The following is an 18,789-nucleotide window of genomic DNA, read 5'->3' as shown; positions in this document are numbered from 1 at the left end:
CTATCGCTCTCTTTTTTTTGTATTGTAGCAAGTACTGCAAAGCACTACCCACCCTCATACTGAGACACTATCAAGATATCATTTTTGATTGCATAAAACTAGTTAGGTATTCACAAATGCAGATGTTTGAGTTAAAAATATATGTAGAAATGTTTAAACAACTATGCATTAAGTGGTAGTTGGCAGTGTAAATACTTGGTTCTTGGTATATCTGTCCCTATAACTGTGTTCATATGTAGCCATTTTGACTCAGCCTGTTCAAGGCGGGACGGTTGTGCCTTTATTCCGCCTTGTTGTGTTAAAAGTCACGCCCCTTTTGCTCCTGTGATGGTATCTAAAATCACACACTGGGTCGGCATTATGCCACCGTTGTTTGGTTCAGTGTGAAAACGCAAAGCCGGCGTAAAGGCGGATCTTCTACAGTATATGGCAGTATTGCAGAATCTCTGTGTGAAAGGGGCTTGTGTTTAACTGTATACAGTATATGCCGTACACGTACATATGAGTGTATTTATATACTGTAGGTAAATGTGTGTGTGAATCTGTACCATGGAAGTTGAGAATGAAGAACCCTCCGGTAGAAAAGTCAGAGTGAAAGCGGATCAGGACCTTCGGGCTGGTACTGTAGGCCGACTCCAATGCCGTGTTGCCACTGAAGACACCCAGCTGAGGACAAGACGTATCTGAGCCGTCCCTAAATACACAGAGAGAGAGAAAAAAAAGACAACTGATGATGCTTAAACTGGAAGCAGGATACATTTGAACTATTGCAGCAGAAGGATGGAGAGAGAGAAACCACATAACAGTTGGCAGAAGGATTACTATGCATATAATGTAGAGATAACTGTTTCTCTGATTGACTTTTACTACACACATTATTCATTATTTACATGACAAGGAAAGCCATTACACTAACAATATTCAACAATGTATTTGTCATATACTCAATATGTATTGTCATATGTACTCAATATTCACTGTGCATATTTTCAATATGCACAGTGAAATCAGGGGTTGACATACTCTAGAGGATGTGTTAAAATGCTTAAGTACTATAATAACTAGCATAAGTGTAAAAAAAAAAAAAGATTAGAAAAAAGAATATAATATCAAAGAATAAATTAAATTTCTTTATATTATATATCCTTTATATTTTATTGCATATGGTGATATATGGGTCTAAAAAATTCTAAAAACGAAAGAATTTTTTTTGGTGTGTGGCCATATAGAGAATTTCTCATTCATGTTATATCAATGACACACTAGATGTTATGATTGGCAAGATTTCAAACAAACTGTCTGAGAGTAAAACGATTATGTATGTAAGCAGTGTAAAGAGGGCACTTTGGCAGACAACAATGCATGCCACTTAACTCCCTCACTGGGAATGTCTCATTTTTCAACAAACATAATACATTATTATTATTATCATAATTGCAGATTCTACATTTAGGTGCTTTAAACAAACTCTCGCTGTGTCGAGTACTGATCAAGTTGAACAGTCTGACTCTGAGTAACATGGGACTATGAAGATGACCTGATATTGATTTAGCTTCTAACTCCACTATAGGTAACCTGAAGGTAACTGTGGAAACATCCTGCACTGCTCTAGTTCAACCTCCATTAGTTCGGTTTGCAGCAGGTTTTATTTTCTCTTCTATTCTGTGTGGAAACATATAGATTTTTCTCATTGATTTGCCTGCAAAACTTCACCCCCACCTCACCCCAAAAAATATTTTATTACAAATCTACGATCATATCAAAAAGTGTCTGTGTAGATTCCTTATAGAGAAATGGAAATCCATAATAGTGATGAAAAACTTATATGGCCACATTGATTTGATTATTAAAACCATACTGAATAAACAAACTGCTGATGGTGTCAGACATCAACAACGTGCTGGTACGTGTGTCTACCACAGCTCAAAGGACAGGTCAGGGGTTGTGATCAGTTTGGACTTCTTATGAAATGCTAGTTGTGGATTTGCTTTCACTGACTGGATCTAATTACAGCAAGGAAGAGAAACCAAAAAGCAGCCTTTGTTAATAAAATAAAACATATCTGGTACGTCCACATGCTTGTTCACTGAACGGGCAGCAAAAATATTTTCTTTTTTTCTTTTCTTTGCCTCGTTTCACCCATTTCAAACAAGTTCATTGAACAAAGCCCTGGATTAAAGGCTTAACTTTACTCATTAAATATTGAATGTTGCTGAAAGGTTACATTTTATAAAGTTCCTAAATGCCCAGTTTTAGGGTTTTTAATGAACATGCCATTGGATTAAACAAGGGTTTTAAAATTTTAATTCATGAAGAGTGCCTGGGATCTCTTGGCTCCTCAATAATTCAAGGCCTTCTGAAGGTGTTGGAGCTCGTTTGGAGTATCAAAATGTGCTATTTGGGTCATTTAAATTAAAACTGAGGTAGAATTTTGTGGCTCTGTTTTTACTTGCTGAAAAATACATAAATCCAATATTTTTTCAGATGCAATTTAATTTAATAAAACATGTTTTTGGGGAGTTTATTATCTTAAGTTATTTAAAAAAAAAAAAAGCAACAAGCACAGTGAAAACTTGGACTTGGCTTAAAGTGTTGGTTAGTGACCTTTGCGTCAGTTAAGTAATGTGATCCTTTGAAAGCCATTTAATGAAGTCAGTACCCTCAAGCCATAATTTTCTAGCTTGTGAGAAAAAAAGCTGCTGGTGTGAATCTCAACACCTGCTGTAACAACATGGTCAGGACGAGCGAATGCGATATTCTCCCACACATCTTAAGTAAGCCTTACCTCTGGAAATGAAGATTAAAAAGTTTGATTTATTAAGATTTATCTACTCTGTCTATCTGCTACAGGTGATTGACACAAGCACAGTGCACTTGAGAATAGGCTGGGATTGGGAGGAATACATTAACGCAGCGACAGGGACTGAAACCGATTCACCACCAACCACAACACTTATTCACTTTACAGTAAAAGCAGTTTGCCACAACACTCTCAGAGACCAACGATGGAGACAAGAGTGAATCCACCACAAAAACCTCGTTGAAAGTAAACTGATGTCATTATGCAGAAGATGCAGAAATGACCATGTCAAAGAGTTAGAAGAGACTGTATAAAAATAATACTATAATGATATTATAATAGGTATTTATGGAACTTTGTTTATCAAAATATTGGGATGTATCTTAAATGAAAGGCTACATTATAGCTGAGTGCTGTCATTTTCTGAGCTTGTATGACTATACAGCATTTCCTCGTTGAGTGAAATAAACAATGCACTTCATTCATCATTTCTACATTGATTTTTTTAGCACTAGGATGGATGGAATATTATTTAAAAGCTCCAAATAGTACACAAAATATTTTCAACATAGAGTATAAAAAATACTGTTTGATTTTGTCAAATCATTTGCCTCTATAGAATAAATTTGTATCATCCAGGTGATTTGAGTGAGTATACGGCATCATAAACTACTGTGGTGTTAGCTCCATAGCACACTGTTAGAAATGGTTCAGTGATATTAGGCAACAAGCCAAACTGCAACTGGTGGCAGACCAAAGAGACAGTTTGGCTTCAGTCCCTGACATCTGGATGTAGCCGTCGTGACATAAACCCCAGGGGTATACAGGGCACAAAGCAGAAGACACACAACACTGAGATATGGCATACACAGGACATCGTGATGCACAAGGCAAAAGACATTCATCACAAGTTTGATTAATGAGAAACCAGAACACGGAGGCTGGCGGAGGAGGAAATCAGCATAACCACTGACAGCAGCAGTAGAATGAATGATCAGGGAAGTGAAAGTGTAGGCTCCTCAGATATACCTAATTGACTTGTTTGAATGTGAGGTGATTGTAAGTCAACTGTTACTGATGGCATTGCACGAATGCAATGCTCAGCCTGAACTAAAGCAATGCTCTAGGAGCACATTACTCTCAATGTCATTTTACGTTCATTGCTCTGCATTTGTAATACACATAAAACACTTTTTTATATGTACAGTGACTATGTGAAAAATGAATATTGAAACAATAGTAGGCTTGCTTTGGTCTGCTTATTCAAATTCAGTGTGACACATTTTGGCATCAAACTCTTAAAGTTAACCATTCAAAGTTCCATATTTAATAGAAAGTATGATCCCAATCAATTTCTTATTAACCCAGTAGCTCAAAACAGGGCATATTGTGTCTCCTCTCATTCTCTCTCCAACTGAATTACGAAATCCAAACAGTCAAATCGTGAGAAAAGCAGCGTCTCGGTTCTTCTGTGCTATTTGCACGTATTTAAATGAGGTAATATGCATGAATTTAGCGCAAAATAGGCCCCTTTCAATGCAAATGGGCCTCAGTGCAAAAACAGTTCAATTCACAAAGATCAGTGCTAACAGCCACACACAGTTACAGTGAAATTATTAGCGTCTTCAGAGAGTTGGTGGTAACTGAAGTGCTCAAACTCATTTATTTTGGGATGCAGTGACAGGATGCAATGACAGTTGTGCAATGAAAAATAAATGAATAAAGATCCCCTACATTCATGAGAAAGAAAATTAGATTTACATAATCAATGAAGTAAATGCGGGCAGCGTTTCTCTTAATGAGACACACTCATCGTTTCTGCTGCTGTGGTATCGATGCAGGTATTTAATAAACAAAAAAAAAAAGATTTCTCAAATGCAGCTTCAACGTTAATGTTTTATTTAACTTGCACGGTTGGGCAAGTGGGTCACAAATCTACTTGCCCGAAGTCAATTTTTATTTGCCCCAAAACAAACTGTTTTATTAATTAGTGGTTAAGTTAGTTGTCATGTTTTATCCGCCTTGCTCTCAAACTCGCGGAAAACTGCACAATACATAGTTGTATTTTCGCCCACATCTTCTCTAACACCACCCAACTAAACTCCTGTTTCCAAGATAATTGAAATCTCGCTTGCACTTTAGCTCATAAACTTTGTGTTTGACTTAAGTGCAGTACAGTGTTAAAACAACAATACAATAGAAGGCTCGCTCCTTAGCTACTTCCATCATCAGCTCCGGAAAAAAACTACGTGTTTAATTCTTTGTTAGTTGCTAGATTTATTTGCCCGTCGTGGCATTTTACTTGCCCTGGGCAAGCCTTATTGTTGAGCCCTGAAATGTCTCGAAAAACTCTTAAAATAAGAGAATGTAATTATTATTTTCCTCATTAATGATGTATTATTCACCCATCTGCATGTGAGGCGTATATGAGCACAATGAAAGGAGAGAAGTTAAATGAGCCCGAGTTTGACCGTGCCTGGTCTATATGGTCCGAGACCGGCCCGCATCAACTTAGCGTATCGGGGCCTGTTGGGACCCAGCGGGTATCTGGCTCAGGCCGACTCTGACCCCTCACAACCGACGCATTGGCCTCAAGCGCATTTATACTTTGCCACACGGGTAATTACAATCAGTTGCAAAAAGGGCAAATTGTGTTGCACTCGGCTGCAAAACCTTATGGGCGTGTTAGCGTTATAATATCATAGGCGCAATATCTTTTGTGATTCAGACCTTGAGACGGGGCAGATAGCGGCTGCAAATGATGCGCAAATCATGGTGTCGTCAGCAGCCGCAGTCCTTTGGCTCACCCACTCTATATTTGTCAAAAGCCCTAGAAGGTAGATGCTGTCCCACTGGCTCTGAGCAAAGCACTCTTCTCTTCAGTGTCGGCCCCCAGTCACTTCCAAATATATTCATGTGTTGGAGATATAGCTCGATGGAGCGGTGCAACAGTCCATCATTTATGCACTAATCTCACATTACAAATGTCTTTTGGTACCCTACAATCTGGAAATGTGATTTTAGAATTTTGTTCCCCCGTGAAATGTGACAAAAACACATGAATCACCAAAATCAATTTGCAACTGCAAAATGAGTCGATGCCGCGCCTCTCCATAGCTATATCCATGGCTCTGGTAGCTGTTGACATAGAAAGCGAGTAGTAGTATGTATTACTTTTCCACTGCCTGCATTTTAACTACTCACTCCCCAGAGTTTGACTCTTGAGCCTGAAAATAAAATACCGGCCTCACCCTAACACCAAATATTTATTTTCTAAACCAAATGATGACAGTGCCAAAATCCTACTTGATCTTAATATTCTTGACAATAAATGAACTCTTCTATATTATTTTTTATCAAACTGAAACTATTAGATGAGAAATTTCTCTTGGACTGATCCAAACTTGTCAGATCCAGCCTAGTCCCGTTGGATTTGTGGACCCAGCTCCATCGCTCCTTTCATTACATTTCCCACTCCCCACTGAATCTCATCATTACTGCCAGAGCTCCCGAGCCCTCTCTGGGTCTGCGTATGGCCATGGTACTGAGTTAGATTGAATTGGTCAGTGGTCCCATTGTAAATGCATTACTCTCACACTCCCTATTACAATCTTACCTCCACACTGAATCCCATTATTACTGCAGGAGAGCCAGTGTATGCATGGCACAGAGTGTATATGCGTGTATGTATTAGGAGTGTATGGAGCTGTGATCCCTGTGTATCAACCATGCCATATACAGATCCATATGGGGTATTGTGTATGTCCCTGTATGATGAAGTCATAAACAATTGACACATATTGATATATACCTTTGTACGGGAAAGACTGTGAAAGATGTAATGAATAAAAACACAATCAATGCCAGGAATAAGGTTACCACCAATAAGTCTGTATGAGAGCCAGAAAGAGATGAGTAAAAAATAGAAGTAAAAGTTGATACAACTTCTTATTAGTGTGCAGAGAGGAGACAGGATATAAGTAAATTCAAGACTTACCTGTCAGTGATGCAATGAGTCCCAGGATAAAGGGCAATATTGAAAAGAACCTTATGCATTTGTGTGTGTATATGTGAGTGAACATAAGTTCAAGTGTAAGAGAACCCAGACTCACCAGACAGCGATGTAATCAGTGACAGGCTCTGTCTGCAATAAGGTAAAGTTTATATAAACTCCATGTCCGTGGGGAACAGAGATGAGCCAGCTGCAGTCTTGGGAGTTGGGGTATTCATTGGGATACTGTGGTGAATAGATTGTCCCATTTTCAGCCGTGACATTATAGCCACAAGGAGCTGTAAAAAGCAGAGTTATGAGATTATCTATTTGCAAATTTTTCACTTTCTTCTAACGTGCTAGACCTGCAAGGATCACGAGACAAGAATAACTGTAGACAGTGAGGAATATAATTATCATCATTATTTGTAGTAGTAGAAGGAGAAGCAGCAGTAGTAGTAGTGGTAGCAATTAAGAGAAGAATTATCATGCTCCTGATTTATAGAGGAAATGATCCGAGTGACGCAGGAATATTTACTTTCTACTTAACTGCTTACACTGCTGGCTTGTGATACCGGTGAAAGATGTGATTAAATTTACAGAAATTCAATTAGGATAACAACATTTTCTAAATGTCTAGATTTTAAATTACCATTGGTACCTGAGGGATGGGGTTGTTCTGAGGTAAAATTGATAACGCATAAGTTACAACACAACATAAACTGGCTAATGTGAGAGGTGTACATTTGTTTTACATCTTAGGGGTGCTTTCACATCAGGGACCCAGGCCCAGATACGAGCACACTTGACCCCAAAGTCCAGTTGGTTTGATTAGTGTGAAGGCTCCGTACTGTACATTACCAGTCAGGGAGTAGTTGTGAAAGGGCAGGCTTTTCTCAACCTCCGCCGGTCTCCTCCGAAATCTGTATATGCACGCAGCATGTGCCATAAAGTAGGAAAGCAGGCGAGAGGGTGATGTTTGTTATTTTATTTGGCTAATTTAATGGTCTTCCTCTGAAGAACGAGAGCCGCTCAGCTGCTCAGCGAGCAGCGAGAGAGAGACAGACAGGGAGGAGACAGGGTGTAGAGACGGCATATTTTCACATCTAACTCGGTGAAATAAGGGTTTATTTCGAGCAAACCAGAGTTGTTGATTGTTGGAAAGACTAACAACATCGTGTTTTACAATGCTCTGCCATTAGAACAGCTGATCTCAACATAAACAAATACACGTGGATGATGACGCAAGTGTACTCGGGTACACTTTACTAATATTAAAGCTCAGCAGCAGGGGTGTGGAGGGGGGGGCAATCGTACTCGGGCACTGTACAAATCAATTGTACCTAATATGAAAACACCCTCAATTTTGATCATGGTACATACTTTTAATCCATAGAAATACATTCATATCAAAAAGTTATTGGTTGTTCTTACCCTCACAGCGTGGAAATGGGTGATTCCACTTCCGGTTGGTCCCGTGCAGGCATGTTAGCACTGGGTGTCCGATCAAAACGTAACCAGGGTAGCACTGAAAAGTTACTGATTGTCCAGCGCTGAAGTCACCGTTGACGATGTCACCGTTGGGGAAAGGAAAAGGGTCCTGGCAGTTTTGAAGTTGATAGGCTAAAAGAGAGATGAAGAGAAATGACTATCAGTGTGGAAATACTCCAGTTTAATTAAGGTTTACCTTATTTATAGGTGTCAGGAAAATATAACAAGCTGCTCTTTGGCGAACAGGATAGTAAGGCATACAGTTATACTCAGATTAACAAATACAATGTAGTTGTACATTTGTTCCTCGGCATTCTGCAGTGTAGTCTTACACAGCAGTCTTTTATGCCTACCTCCCAAGTCCCAAAATGACAATTGCAATTCAGTGCATTCAAACCATTTTTCCATCTACATCTAATGGACTTGAAGGGGTATTCAAAAAAAAATTTCCCACAGAGGCTTCCAGTTGTAAATGCAGCAACATCAATAGATTTCCTCTTATACAGTTATCTGGGACATGTATGCAGACTGTCTGACAGAAGCAGGATCTAAGAGTGCATACAACACAATCAAAGCACAGGATGTGTAGATGTATAGGCTAGAACATCTCAAGTCCAGATGGGAGACGCCACAAAGGATGCTTAAGAACGTCAGAACTAAGATCCCATGAGACTTTAAGATACTGACGGGTAAACAAATATTGACAAATCTAACTGGACATTGTGGAAATACTGAAGGGAACAGAAAAACAAGTGGCGACAGATGTAGAGCTCCCATGTGAACGCAGCACCGAGGGGAAGGAATATGAGAGGATACAGAAATACCAGGGGCTGAAAGAGGAGTTAGAGAGAATGTGGGAAATGTGAGCCAAGGGTTGTCCAAGTGGTAGTGGGAGTACTTGCAGCTGTGAAACTACAATCAAGAAGGTGCAATGTCAGAGTGCCAAACACTAAAACCGGAATCCAGAGCTCCCTTAAGATTTTATTAGCGACGATTGGGTCGAAACATCACAGTGAGGGTACTTTCTATTGATTTTTTTGACACTTATCCCACTGAGGTTTTGTAGATGTGCACACAGCAATTCAGCCTTTTGAACCCTATACCACCTAGGCTTTGGGTACAGAACCTGAGCTTGTTTCATTGAGTGGTGCAGGGGTGAAAGCATGCACCCAGACTGGATCACTACCAATTGTGCTCATTCAACACAATTGAGAGTAACATCATGAACCTCTGTGTGTATTGCATCCTCTTGACGAAGATCTTTACTGTCAGGTGAAAAAAAAGCATCTGGTGCAACTTTATGTGAAGAAACATGTCCGTAAGCTCCACGCGCCAACAGTGGGAGTAAGGAGTGACAAGAGCTGCAGTGTTAGGGGAATTGGTCATTGCAAATTGGGAAAAAAAAGGGGAAGAATGATTACGTGCATGTGAGTGTGGGTTAGCTTATGTGTAAGTGAGTAAGCCTTGTTCTGCTTATGCTGGCGTATAGGCCCACAGTGCATCTCTTGTGTCTTTGAAGTGAAGCACTTAGGGCTACAAGTAAAGCCTGCTGGACAAGATGCCAGTCTCTCACATGGGCTTACTAACAATCCATCTCTTTTAATGATGAGAGGAAAGCCACAAGGTTTTTTAAGTCTTTAGCTTGACTCATCCACGGATCAAAGCTCAAAACCTCATAGCAATACGTTTTTTTCATCCTACCCTTCATTTCTTGGAGTTGGGAAGGCTTTGTAATTTGGTGACTTGGTTTGGATGTTAATTTGTTCAGAACATTTGAGCGGATCATTCCTTTTTTCTAAATCATTTAAGCAACTATTTTGTGTTCCCAAATGTAGAGAAACTAAACAGTAGGCTCAATTTGAACACAGGTCTGTTCTCTCAGCGTCCCTCGAGGGGCCGCTTTCAACTGGAAGCGCCCGCAGTAACACCTCAGGGTTTGTGGCCTTTTGTGTCTGCAGTAATCGCCTTAAAAAACAAATGTTAAAAATCACACGTGAACTCACCCTGATAGTTCAGTTTGAACCCCGGCCTGTTCTCTGAGTGGTCACTGTAGAAGTGGATGATCGTCAGGTGGGTAGTGCTCATCAAAGGTGGTGGGATCTGTGAGCCAGTAAACTGTCCGATGAGAGCAGAGCTGTGCTGTGGTCCAGCCCTGACCTCTAGGAAGTCATGGTTGTCTTCAGAGGAGAAGTTCTGAAACTGAATATGGGCTCCTAGAATACAAACACAGATTATAATAGACTATATAAAATACATAGTAATATATAAAATTACAATACATTTTTATTCCCAACAGGACATATAGGTGGCCTAACATTTATGGATCTGAGGAGATTTTACATTACATGCAACATAAAAACATGTTGTATGCATAGAGACCAAGTACAATAATCTGCATAATAATCTGCACCAAAGATACAACTTTGTTGACAATAAAGCTGTCTTGTTGTCATTTGAGTATACTATAATCATTTCCGAAAATAAAAGTAAAATATCATATCAACTAAAACCTAGCTATAACTACACACACATGTATGCCATGCGCACAAAAATATATAAAATGTGTCCTATTCAAACCATCAGTTACTGTATTAAGCAGCACACAACATGTGTCAGCCTCCAATTAAACATGTGGTGAATCTTTCAATAAACCATGTGTTGCTGCTGCAGAGTTTAAGCTAAAAGAAAGCAGGTCTGTGTTTCTCCACTAACAGATGTGCTGGAAGTGACACATCCTTTTTAGGAATGCTCTTCCATCCCATAATACTTACCATATCCAGTTGGCAGGGTGATTTGCCAGGTGCAGTCCAGGTTGCCGGGGTAATTGCCAGGGAAACCTGGACTGAGTATGACACCGCTCATCTCAGACAACACCCCGCCGCAACGAGCTGACAACACAGGCAGAGCAAACACATCGTTAAAACAGGCGACGCATGAGCAACGTACAGAAGAGATCATCACTTTATCCTCTTTACTTCAACACAAAGGTCACACCACAGCAAAAAAAAAAAAGAAGATGTTTGAAAATACAGCAGCAAGCATCAACCATAAGGGTTTGAGCACCCTTTAAGGAGGACAGTGGCCACTTTATTAGGTACATCTGTACAGATTAATGCATTTTAATCAGTCAATAAACAGCTCTGCAACACTGACAGCTGTTGTTGCCTGTTGGGCTTGAGTTTTCAATGTTATGATTTGAGCATATTTTTTATGCTACATGCAGTACCTGTGAGGGTTTATGGACTATATTTGTCATTGTTTTGTGCTGTTAATTTAATTCCAATAATAAATATTTACATATATTTGCATAAAGCAAACTTATTTGCCCACTCCCATGTTAATAAAAGTATTAAATACTTGACAAATCTCCCTTTATGGTACATTTTGAAGAGATGAAATTAATTAATTAATTAATTAATTTGCGATTAATCACAATTAACTATGGATAATCATGCGATTAATCACGATTAAACATTTTAATCGATTGACAGCCTTAGAATGAACACCTCTCAGACAAAGATTTGTTTGTCAAAAAAAAAGAAATAGGCATTGTAAAAATAGACTTTATGACAGAACAGCTGTATTGAATTGGAATATATTGTACAGGTGTACCCAATAAAGTGTCCACTGAATGTAAGAAGTTTTAATTGGCCACTGCTAATACAAAACATATTGTTTGACTGTTTTGTTATTTGTCTTGTATTCCCAGTTTAGAGCTTTAAGGTAGAGTTAGATACAGTAATACTCCGTAGCAAATAAGGTGCATTAAATATAAAAAATAAATAAATAAAATATTAAAAAACGTAGAGAAAACAACATCAGATTAATTTATTTGGTGATAACCAAAGTATATGAGACCAATTATTAGGAGACAGGATATCATGTTTGAAAATTCAAATCTAGATTTTATAGGGGCTCGGACCTTGTGTGCTGAATTTCTGTATTTCCCTGAGAACCAACGGAGACAGATATATACTTTAAATCTTATGGCACCCTGTTATGGCGCACCCTTCTATCGACAGGTTTGGACATGATTTGGTTGACTCACGTGTCTCTGACTGAAATAGGAAATGCTGGATTTGATACATACTGAAGGAGGCTGTGGCTGGGCTAACTTTAGTTACTCCTGACATGTCAAGGTTGACTTTAACTGGAATTGGCTTCCCAGACCTGCTACAAGTTTTCCCCAAACACAAACATCAATGTAATCAAGGTCCCTTAACTCTATTGCAGAAGTTAGGAAGCCGTGGCTCTCAGCACAAGGCACAAAATTCTGTTTGTATTCAGCGGGCGTATTGATCTTGTGTACTATTAGGACTTGCTTACTTCCTCAAATCTGATTACAAGGCTCTAACACTAAATATGCCAATTGAATCATAGTTAAGAACTACACTTTCTCATTCAGCCATTATTTATTTATTAGATGAAGAACTAATATTCCTGTAGTATGTTACTGTGAGTGGATGCAGTGTAATTTTATAAACTATTTAACTGCAATATTATATCATAGTAATGTCTCAGCGATTAACAAGTCTTTTTATTGAAGCAATTGTGATTTACTGACTTGCATCTAGTTTCTACTTTAATGGATGATATCCATTATAACTGACTATGGTCTTGTCTTCTATGACACTAACACTGTCTTTTATTACCCTCAATATGGACAATAAGCAATACAAATTAATCAAAAAGTAGTTTTCCAAAGAACTCTCTTATGTGACCATAAACCTGTAACATTATTGTTCACATCTCTAATCTACTGGAAATGCTTCTGTCACTTTGCAGTGCAGGCTTAGAGGTTCAATGTGAACCTCACACCTGCAGGACATATTTTTATCCCTTTAGGATCGATCATTCATAACACAATTTAGCCAGCAGAGCCGAGAGTGTGTGTGTGTGTGTGTGTGTGTGTGTGTGTGTGTGTGTTACCTATGCAAAGAGGAGGTGGGTAGTTCCATCGACGCACAGTCCCAGGCATGCAGGAAATGTGAGAGTGGCCCTGAAAGTGTGAAAGTGATAATACAGTGGGTTAGGTTCAAGAAAAAAACACACTGTAAGGAATATTTTACATTTCATGAGTAAAGTGTGTTTATTTTTCTTTTCTTTTTTAAGTCAAGAAAAAAGTGGAGAGAAGTGAGCAATCATGGCATTTTCTAAGAACGGAAATTAGATATTTTACTTCATCTAAAAACATGATTATAATTTTTTAGTGTATCTAACTAAAGTTAAAATGCAGCTAATGTGGAAATTTCATAATTTGCAGAATTCTGCTGCACAATATTTAGTCTGCTTCTAATAAACAACATTTGAAAATCACATTTCTGTTGAATTAATACCAGCCACAATATGGGAAAACCAGTAGTTAATTATGTTCAATCAGTATCTAAAAATATACATTATATATTAATAGATGTGTTTATTGGTCAGTCTGTGTGTCTGTGCTCATTACCTGCAATGTGTACCCAGGTTCACAGGTGAATGCCACCACCTCATTGACCATATATCTGTCTCCTGCTTTAATGCCATTGGCTGGGATCATTGGCTCAGGACAGGTAGTAAGACCAACCGCTACAAAAACAAAACAACATAAACACAATTAACTATGACATTACTATTATTTGGAAAAAGTGGACTCTGGACAAATTACTTGAGCCGGATATAAACAGAACATACAGTAAATATGATATGATCATCACTTATTTAAGTTCTAGACGACTAACCCAACATTCCTGTCTTGACCTTAATTATCAAGCTTATCATGGCCAACTAAATTGACTTTATTCTACACTACAATGACAGCAAAACAAGTTCCCTCTTCTGTTCTCCACCTTGTCTTTGCTTCAGTACTCATTAAGAAAAACTTTATCATGCTTTTCCCGTCACCTCTATGCTACCTTCCTCTTGAAATGAAGACACCTAATTTCCGTACCCAACACTTGTTTGCTTTCCCACAGGGTAATAGTGTATCTGAGTAAATTAAAGTTTTTCAACACATAAGAGAAACTTACAGTATTTAGATTAATGTGATGAAGAACTAAAGTGGCAGATTCATTTACAAATGCTCATAATGTTATTTTTTTCTAATACACAAGAGTCTATTCATGAATTGACGGCTAGTACAATAAAAACAAAGAAGCTTGCACGTCGTCAGCGGTGACAGCGACCTCTGAAATGTGCTTAAAAATATGCGAAGGTAACATAATGACTTTGGTTGTGTATTCCCAACCCAATAAAGGTTAAACACATCCTTAATAAGTTTGACAGCAGCCAGCCCTTCATCAAATAGTATCAGTAGGGGTGTATCTGTGTGTGTGTGTGTGTGTGTGTGTGTGTGTGTCAGCTTGTGTGTTTCACTTGGAAACTTCCGCAGGAGACTGCCCTGGAGCGGTTACCATGGCAACACAGGGGTGGAAGAGGGATAGAGTGAAAGAAGGGGAGAGAGAGAGGAGTGAATGTTTGTGTGTGTGTGTGTGTGTGTGTGTGCGTGTGTGTGTGTTTGTTTGCTTGTGTGTCTGGTCTTGTTGGTTCATTATCTACCTTCCCACCAGCAAAACGATGTGATCCCACTGAGCTCTCTCACACACACACACACACACCCACAAATCCAGGTGGCCCAGCCCCAGTGTATGACATTTGTGAGTGTGCCTGCGTGTGCATGACTGACTGTTACATGAGTGTGTGCTTGCTGCGAGGGATGAGGGGGACTTTTTTTAGATCGAGCGTAAGTGAAAAAGCTGCATGAGACCGTAACTTGGAGACACACACCCATGCACACACAGTGTGTTATTAGGCAGAGCATCAGCAGGCTGTCAGGACAACTGATCAATGAAACTATTCCATTTGGCTGACCATCTCTCTCTCTCTCTCTCTCTCTCTCTCTCTGTCTCTCTCTCTTTCTATCTCTCTCTCTCTCTCTGTGTGTGCTAGCAAACTGCTCCCTCTTTTCCCTGGTTATGACAGAGCAGTGATGCTCTGTAAAATGCTGACAATACCACAAACCACCCCACTAGGGCCACTAGACTCCAACTAGACGGTGTCAGCACTTAAGTCTAACTGACTGGATTTACTATACTTCTGTTTCGCTTTATTTGAAGACAGACAAGGGAGAGAGATGTCTCACTCGACTCTACCCTTAAGAGGAAAGGCCCTTTAGTCAGCTTAAAATGATGAGAACATCATCACCACAATCATTCACGTGTCCCCAGCAGATGATTCTGTCCACTTATACAAGCTAGCACATTACTACAAAACTGACAAGGAGAACTTTAACAGCACAACAGTTGTTTTTCCTGTTTCTACAGGAAACATAATGGGAAAGAAAAGACAGTAGAGCTGAAAGAATTAATCAATTAGTTGTCCACTATTAGGCGGCACGGTGGTGCAGTGGTTAGCACTGCTGCCTCACAGAAAGAGGGTCGCAGATTCAAACCCGGCATTGGGGACTGTGTGGAGTGTGTGTAGAGTTTGCATGTTCTCCCCGTGTTAGCGTGGTTTTTTTGGGTACTCCGGTTTCCTCCCACAGTCCAAAGACATGCAGGTCAATTGTTGACTCTAAATTGCCCGTAGTAGTGAATGTGAGCGTGAATGTTGTCTGTCTCTATGTGTCAGCCCTGTGATAGTCTGCCGACCTGTCCAGGGTGTACCCTGCCTTCGCCCAATGTCAGCTGGGATGGGCTCCAGCCCGCCCGCGACCCCAAATGGGGTAAGCGGTTACAGATAATGGATATCCACTATTAAATTAATCGCCAACTATTTTGATGATCAATAGGAGTAATTTTTTTAAAGAAAAAAAAGTTAAAATTCTCTGATACCAGCTTCTTAAACATGAATATTTTCTGGTTTCTTTACTCCTCTATGACAGTAAACTGAATATCTTTGAGTTGTGGACATTTGAGGATGTTATCTTGGGCTTTCAGAAACACTGATCTTCATTTTTCGCAATTTTCTGACATCTTATAGACCAAACAACTATTCAATTAATTGAAAAAATAATCAGCAGATTAATCAACAATGAAAATAATAGTTATTTGCAGCCCTAAAAGACAGTACAGTGAAAGATCAGTGCACAACACATATTGTGTCAGAAACAGTTCCAGAGATAGTTTACACTACTCCAGGTTTTTGAGTTGACAATTATTCATTGTGACTTTAAAGACCATAAAGTGAAAATCATTAACAAGAGTCTATTGTTTGAATGTACTCCAAGTCTTTTTGAGTAGTGGAAGTGTTCACAAAGAGAATCAGCACGAACAATCTTCTGAGGGCAAATAATAATGTTGGTGTCTCTGTTCATGTCACCTACTGAACAGGTAAGTTGGCCGATGTCGGCAAAACTTTGTGTTTAATGAAAAAAGTTAAAAGCCTACTTTGTGACGAGACCTCCTGTAAAGAACCTCTCGGGCAAACTTGGAACACATTCTGCTACAGATTAAAGTGTTGACACTCGTTTTGAGATAAGCAAAGCTACCATCGGAGTCCTGCAAGAGCTCCTATGGCGGCGTAATGTTTGATATATATTTTTTAAGGTGATCTTGGAAAAACTTCAGTGCACAGCATGTTGCATTTGGACTTGGTTTCTGTGATATCCGTAAACAGCCTGCTTGCTGACTAACATTATGAAACCACATGTAATGTTTTGGTTTTATCACATAAAAGCAGATACTGACTTACGCACAAAGGCAGAAACACCAATAAATACCTATTCCGAAATCTATGTGCATGCTGTAAAATTGTTTTAAAAAAGAGAGAGAGAGAGACCCAGTCTGAAAAAGTACAGCCAGACCTGAATCGAATCGACCCAAACAGCAAGAGAGAACGGAGGCAGCAGCGTGATGTTCCACAAATAAACAAAAATGTAGCCGCACTTGTCATTTTTCCTGCATTTCAAAGTCTCCATTTTTATCCTGTTATGATTATGACTCACCATGTGATCAGAGCTGATACAAAGTATGCTGGGATCCACTCAGGTATTACACAGAGTGGCACACAGACCCACGACCTGATTAGACTGAATATAATTTAAACTCAGCCTGACTCGGGTCTCAAGTTTGGTCTTGGTTGCAAAGCACTGAGAGGACCCATGAAGTTCCACTGAAAAAATCCACTCTCCATTGCAAACTAGGGGACATGATAGAGAAGGAAATCCCCAAAACTGCCCTCAACTCAATTACATATGTGTTGCAGGCCTGAGCAACATAAATGCTGGAACATAAACATAGAAAAGTGGCTTGACCCAACACCGAATACCATTTTTATCTGAGGATTATACTGTATAGGAAGCTGTATATGTAAGTGTCACACATGGATCTGGCACATCCAGTAATAAAAGTCATACTAAAAGATAAAATAGACATGATGAACTATCCCTAAAACTGACTAGTCTTTCAGGTTCTCATTCCTAGTGATGGCATTTTGACGTATAGAGCTAAAAAAAACAATATAGAGCATCGACCCACAAATGTGTGCGCTCACCTACACACACACATACACACACGCACACCAATAAACACAAAGAATTGTGCGTGCAAACACACTAATGCTCTCACACATACTCACAAATGGGGACATGTTCATTGATCTAGAAGTGATTCTAAGCTAAAACAACTACAAAGGACAGAAAAGCACAACCGTGCCCTGACAGGTGTGTATGTGTGTAAATGCATGATGTTAATATCAATGTCTATACCGTTGTCTGTCTACACATTTGTGTGTGTATGTGCCCTTTTTTTGGACTTATGTTCATGTATGACACAAGCAAAAGCACTTGTGTATGTGTATGAACATGTCTGAGTCTGACGTGTTTCCATTTACGTCCCTCTAGGAGTGTGTCCTGTGTGTGTGCGTGCTCTAATTTGGGTCTCAGTACGTTTGTGTATGCTCTCGGGCAATACCAGTTCAGGTCACTGACTCTTGTTATTTCATGTTGAATTTTTGGTCGCAACGATGTGTGTGTAGGTGTGTGTGTGTGCTCAAGTGTATGTGTGTGTCTCTGGGTTTATGTGCATTTGTGGTTTCTGGTGAGAAGGCACCCAGTATTCTCGAAAGCTTTAACTTACTCTTGTATTCCAGGTGAAAACCTGCTGCCACCACACTGATGTCACTCTGAAAGTGCAGAAGGAGCTGATTGGACGTTGAGTTGAGGAGGGCGGGAGCAGTGGTTCCTGTAGAAGATAAACATACGACAGATTATAAAAGAAATAGCATCAAAGTTTATGCAACTACATCGGGCATACATGAAGACATTACGTTGAACACAGATGGTGACACTTTTTCAGTAAGCAAGATTTTGACCATAAGTATTGTTTAAATCCCAAGACCAGCTGGGGAATTATGTGTAGAATAAGGTGAACCACCCCTTGACCTCTGTGGATAGCTAGCATTTTGGTGTCCTTATGTGAAGCAACCCTCATCTGCCCCGGTGAAGCTGCTCAGTGGCCAACATCAGATCACTGTGGTTATAGCGGGCAGGTCCCTGGTGTGCTTTCTAGAGAAGGGCACAGTCATTTGT

At 39.5% G+C, this 18,789-nt stretch overlaps 1 protein-coding gene across 3 annotated transcripts in view; it reads right to left on the bottom strand.

Annotated features, from left to right (window-relative positions):
• Positions 1-18,789, bottom strand: part of LOC141754265 (CUB and sushi domain-containing protein 1) — a 467,652-nt gene that overhangs the window by 58,023 nt on the left and 390,840 nt on the right. For all 3 annotated transcript variants that reach the window (XM_074613208.1, XM_074613217.1, XM_074613228.1), the window contains 8 exons: positions 18,338-18,442; positions 13,732-13,850; positions 13,212-13,281; positions 11,054-11,170; positions 10,286-10,495; positions 8,226-8,414; positions 6,913-7,090; positions 549-694 (listed from right to left, as the gene is read on the bottom strand). In XM_074613208.1, the coding sequence (XP_074469309.1) occupies positions 549-694; positions 6,913-7,090; positions 8,226-8,414; positions 10,286-10,495; positions 11,054-11,170; positions 13,212-13,281; positions 13,732-13,850; positions 18,338-18,442 (1,134 nt within the window). The remainder of the gene's footprint in view (positions 1-548; positions 695-6,912; positions 7,091-8,225; positions 8,415-10,285; positions 10,496-11,053; positions 11,171-13,211; positions 13,282-13,731; positions 13,851-18,337; positions 18,443-18,789) is intronic.

This window comes from Sebastes fasciatus, chromosome 2 (genome assembly GCF_043250625.1).
Source record: "Sebastes fasciatus isolate fSebFas1 chromosome 2, fSebFas1.pri, whole genome shotgun sequence".
In the NCBI taxonomy this organism is placed as follows: Eukaryota; Metazoa; Chordata; class Actinopteri; order Perciformes; family Sebastidae; genus Sebastes; species Sebastes fasciatus.
This window is presented reverse-complemented; position numbering and strand designations above follow the sequence as displayed.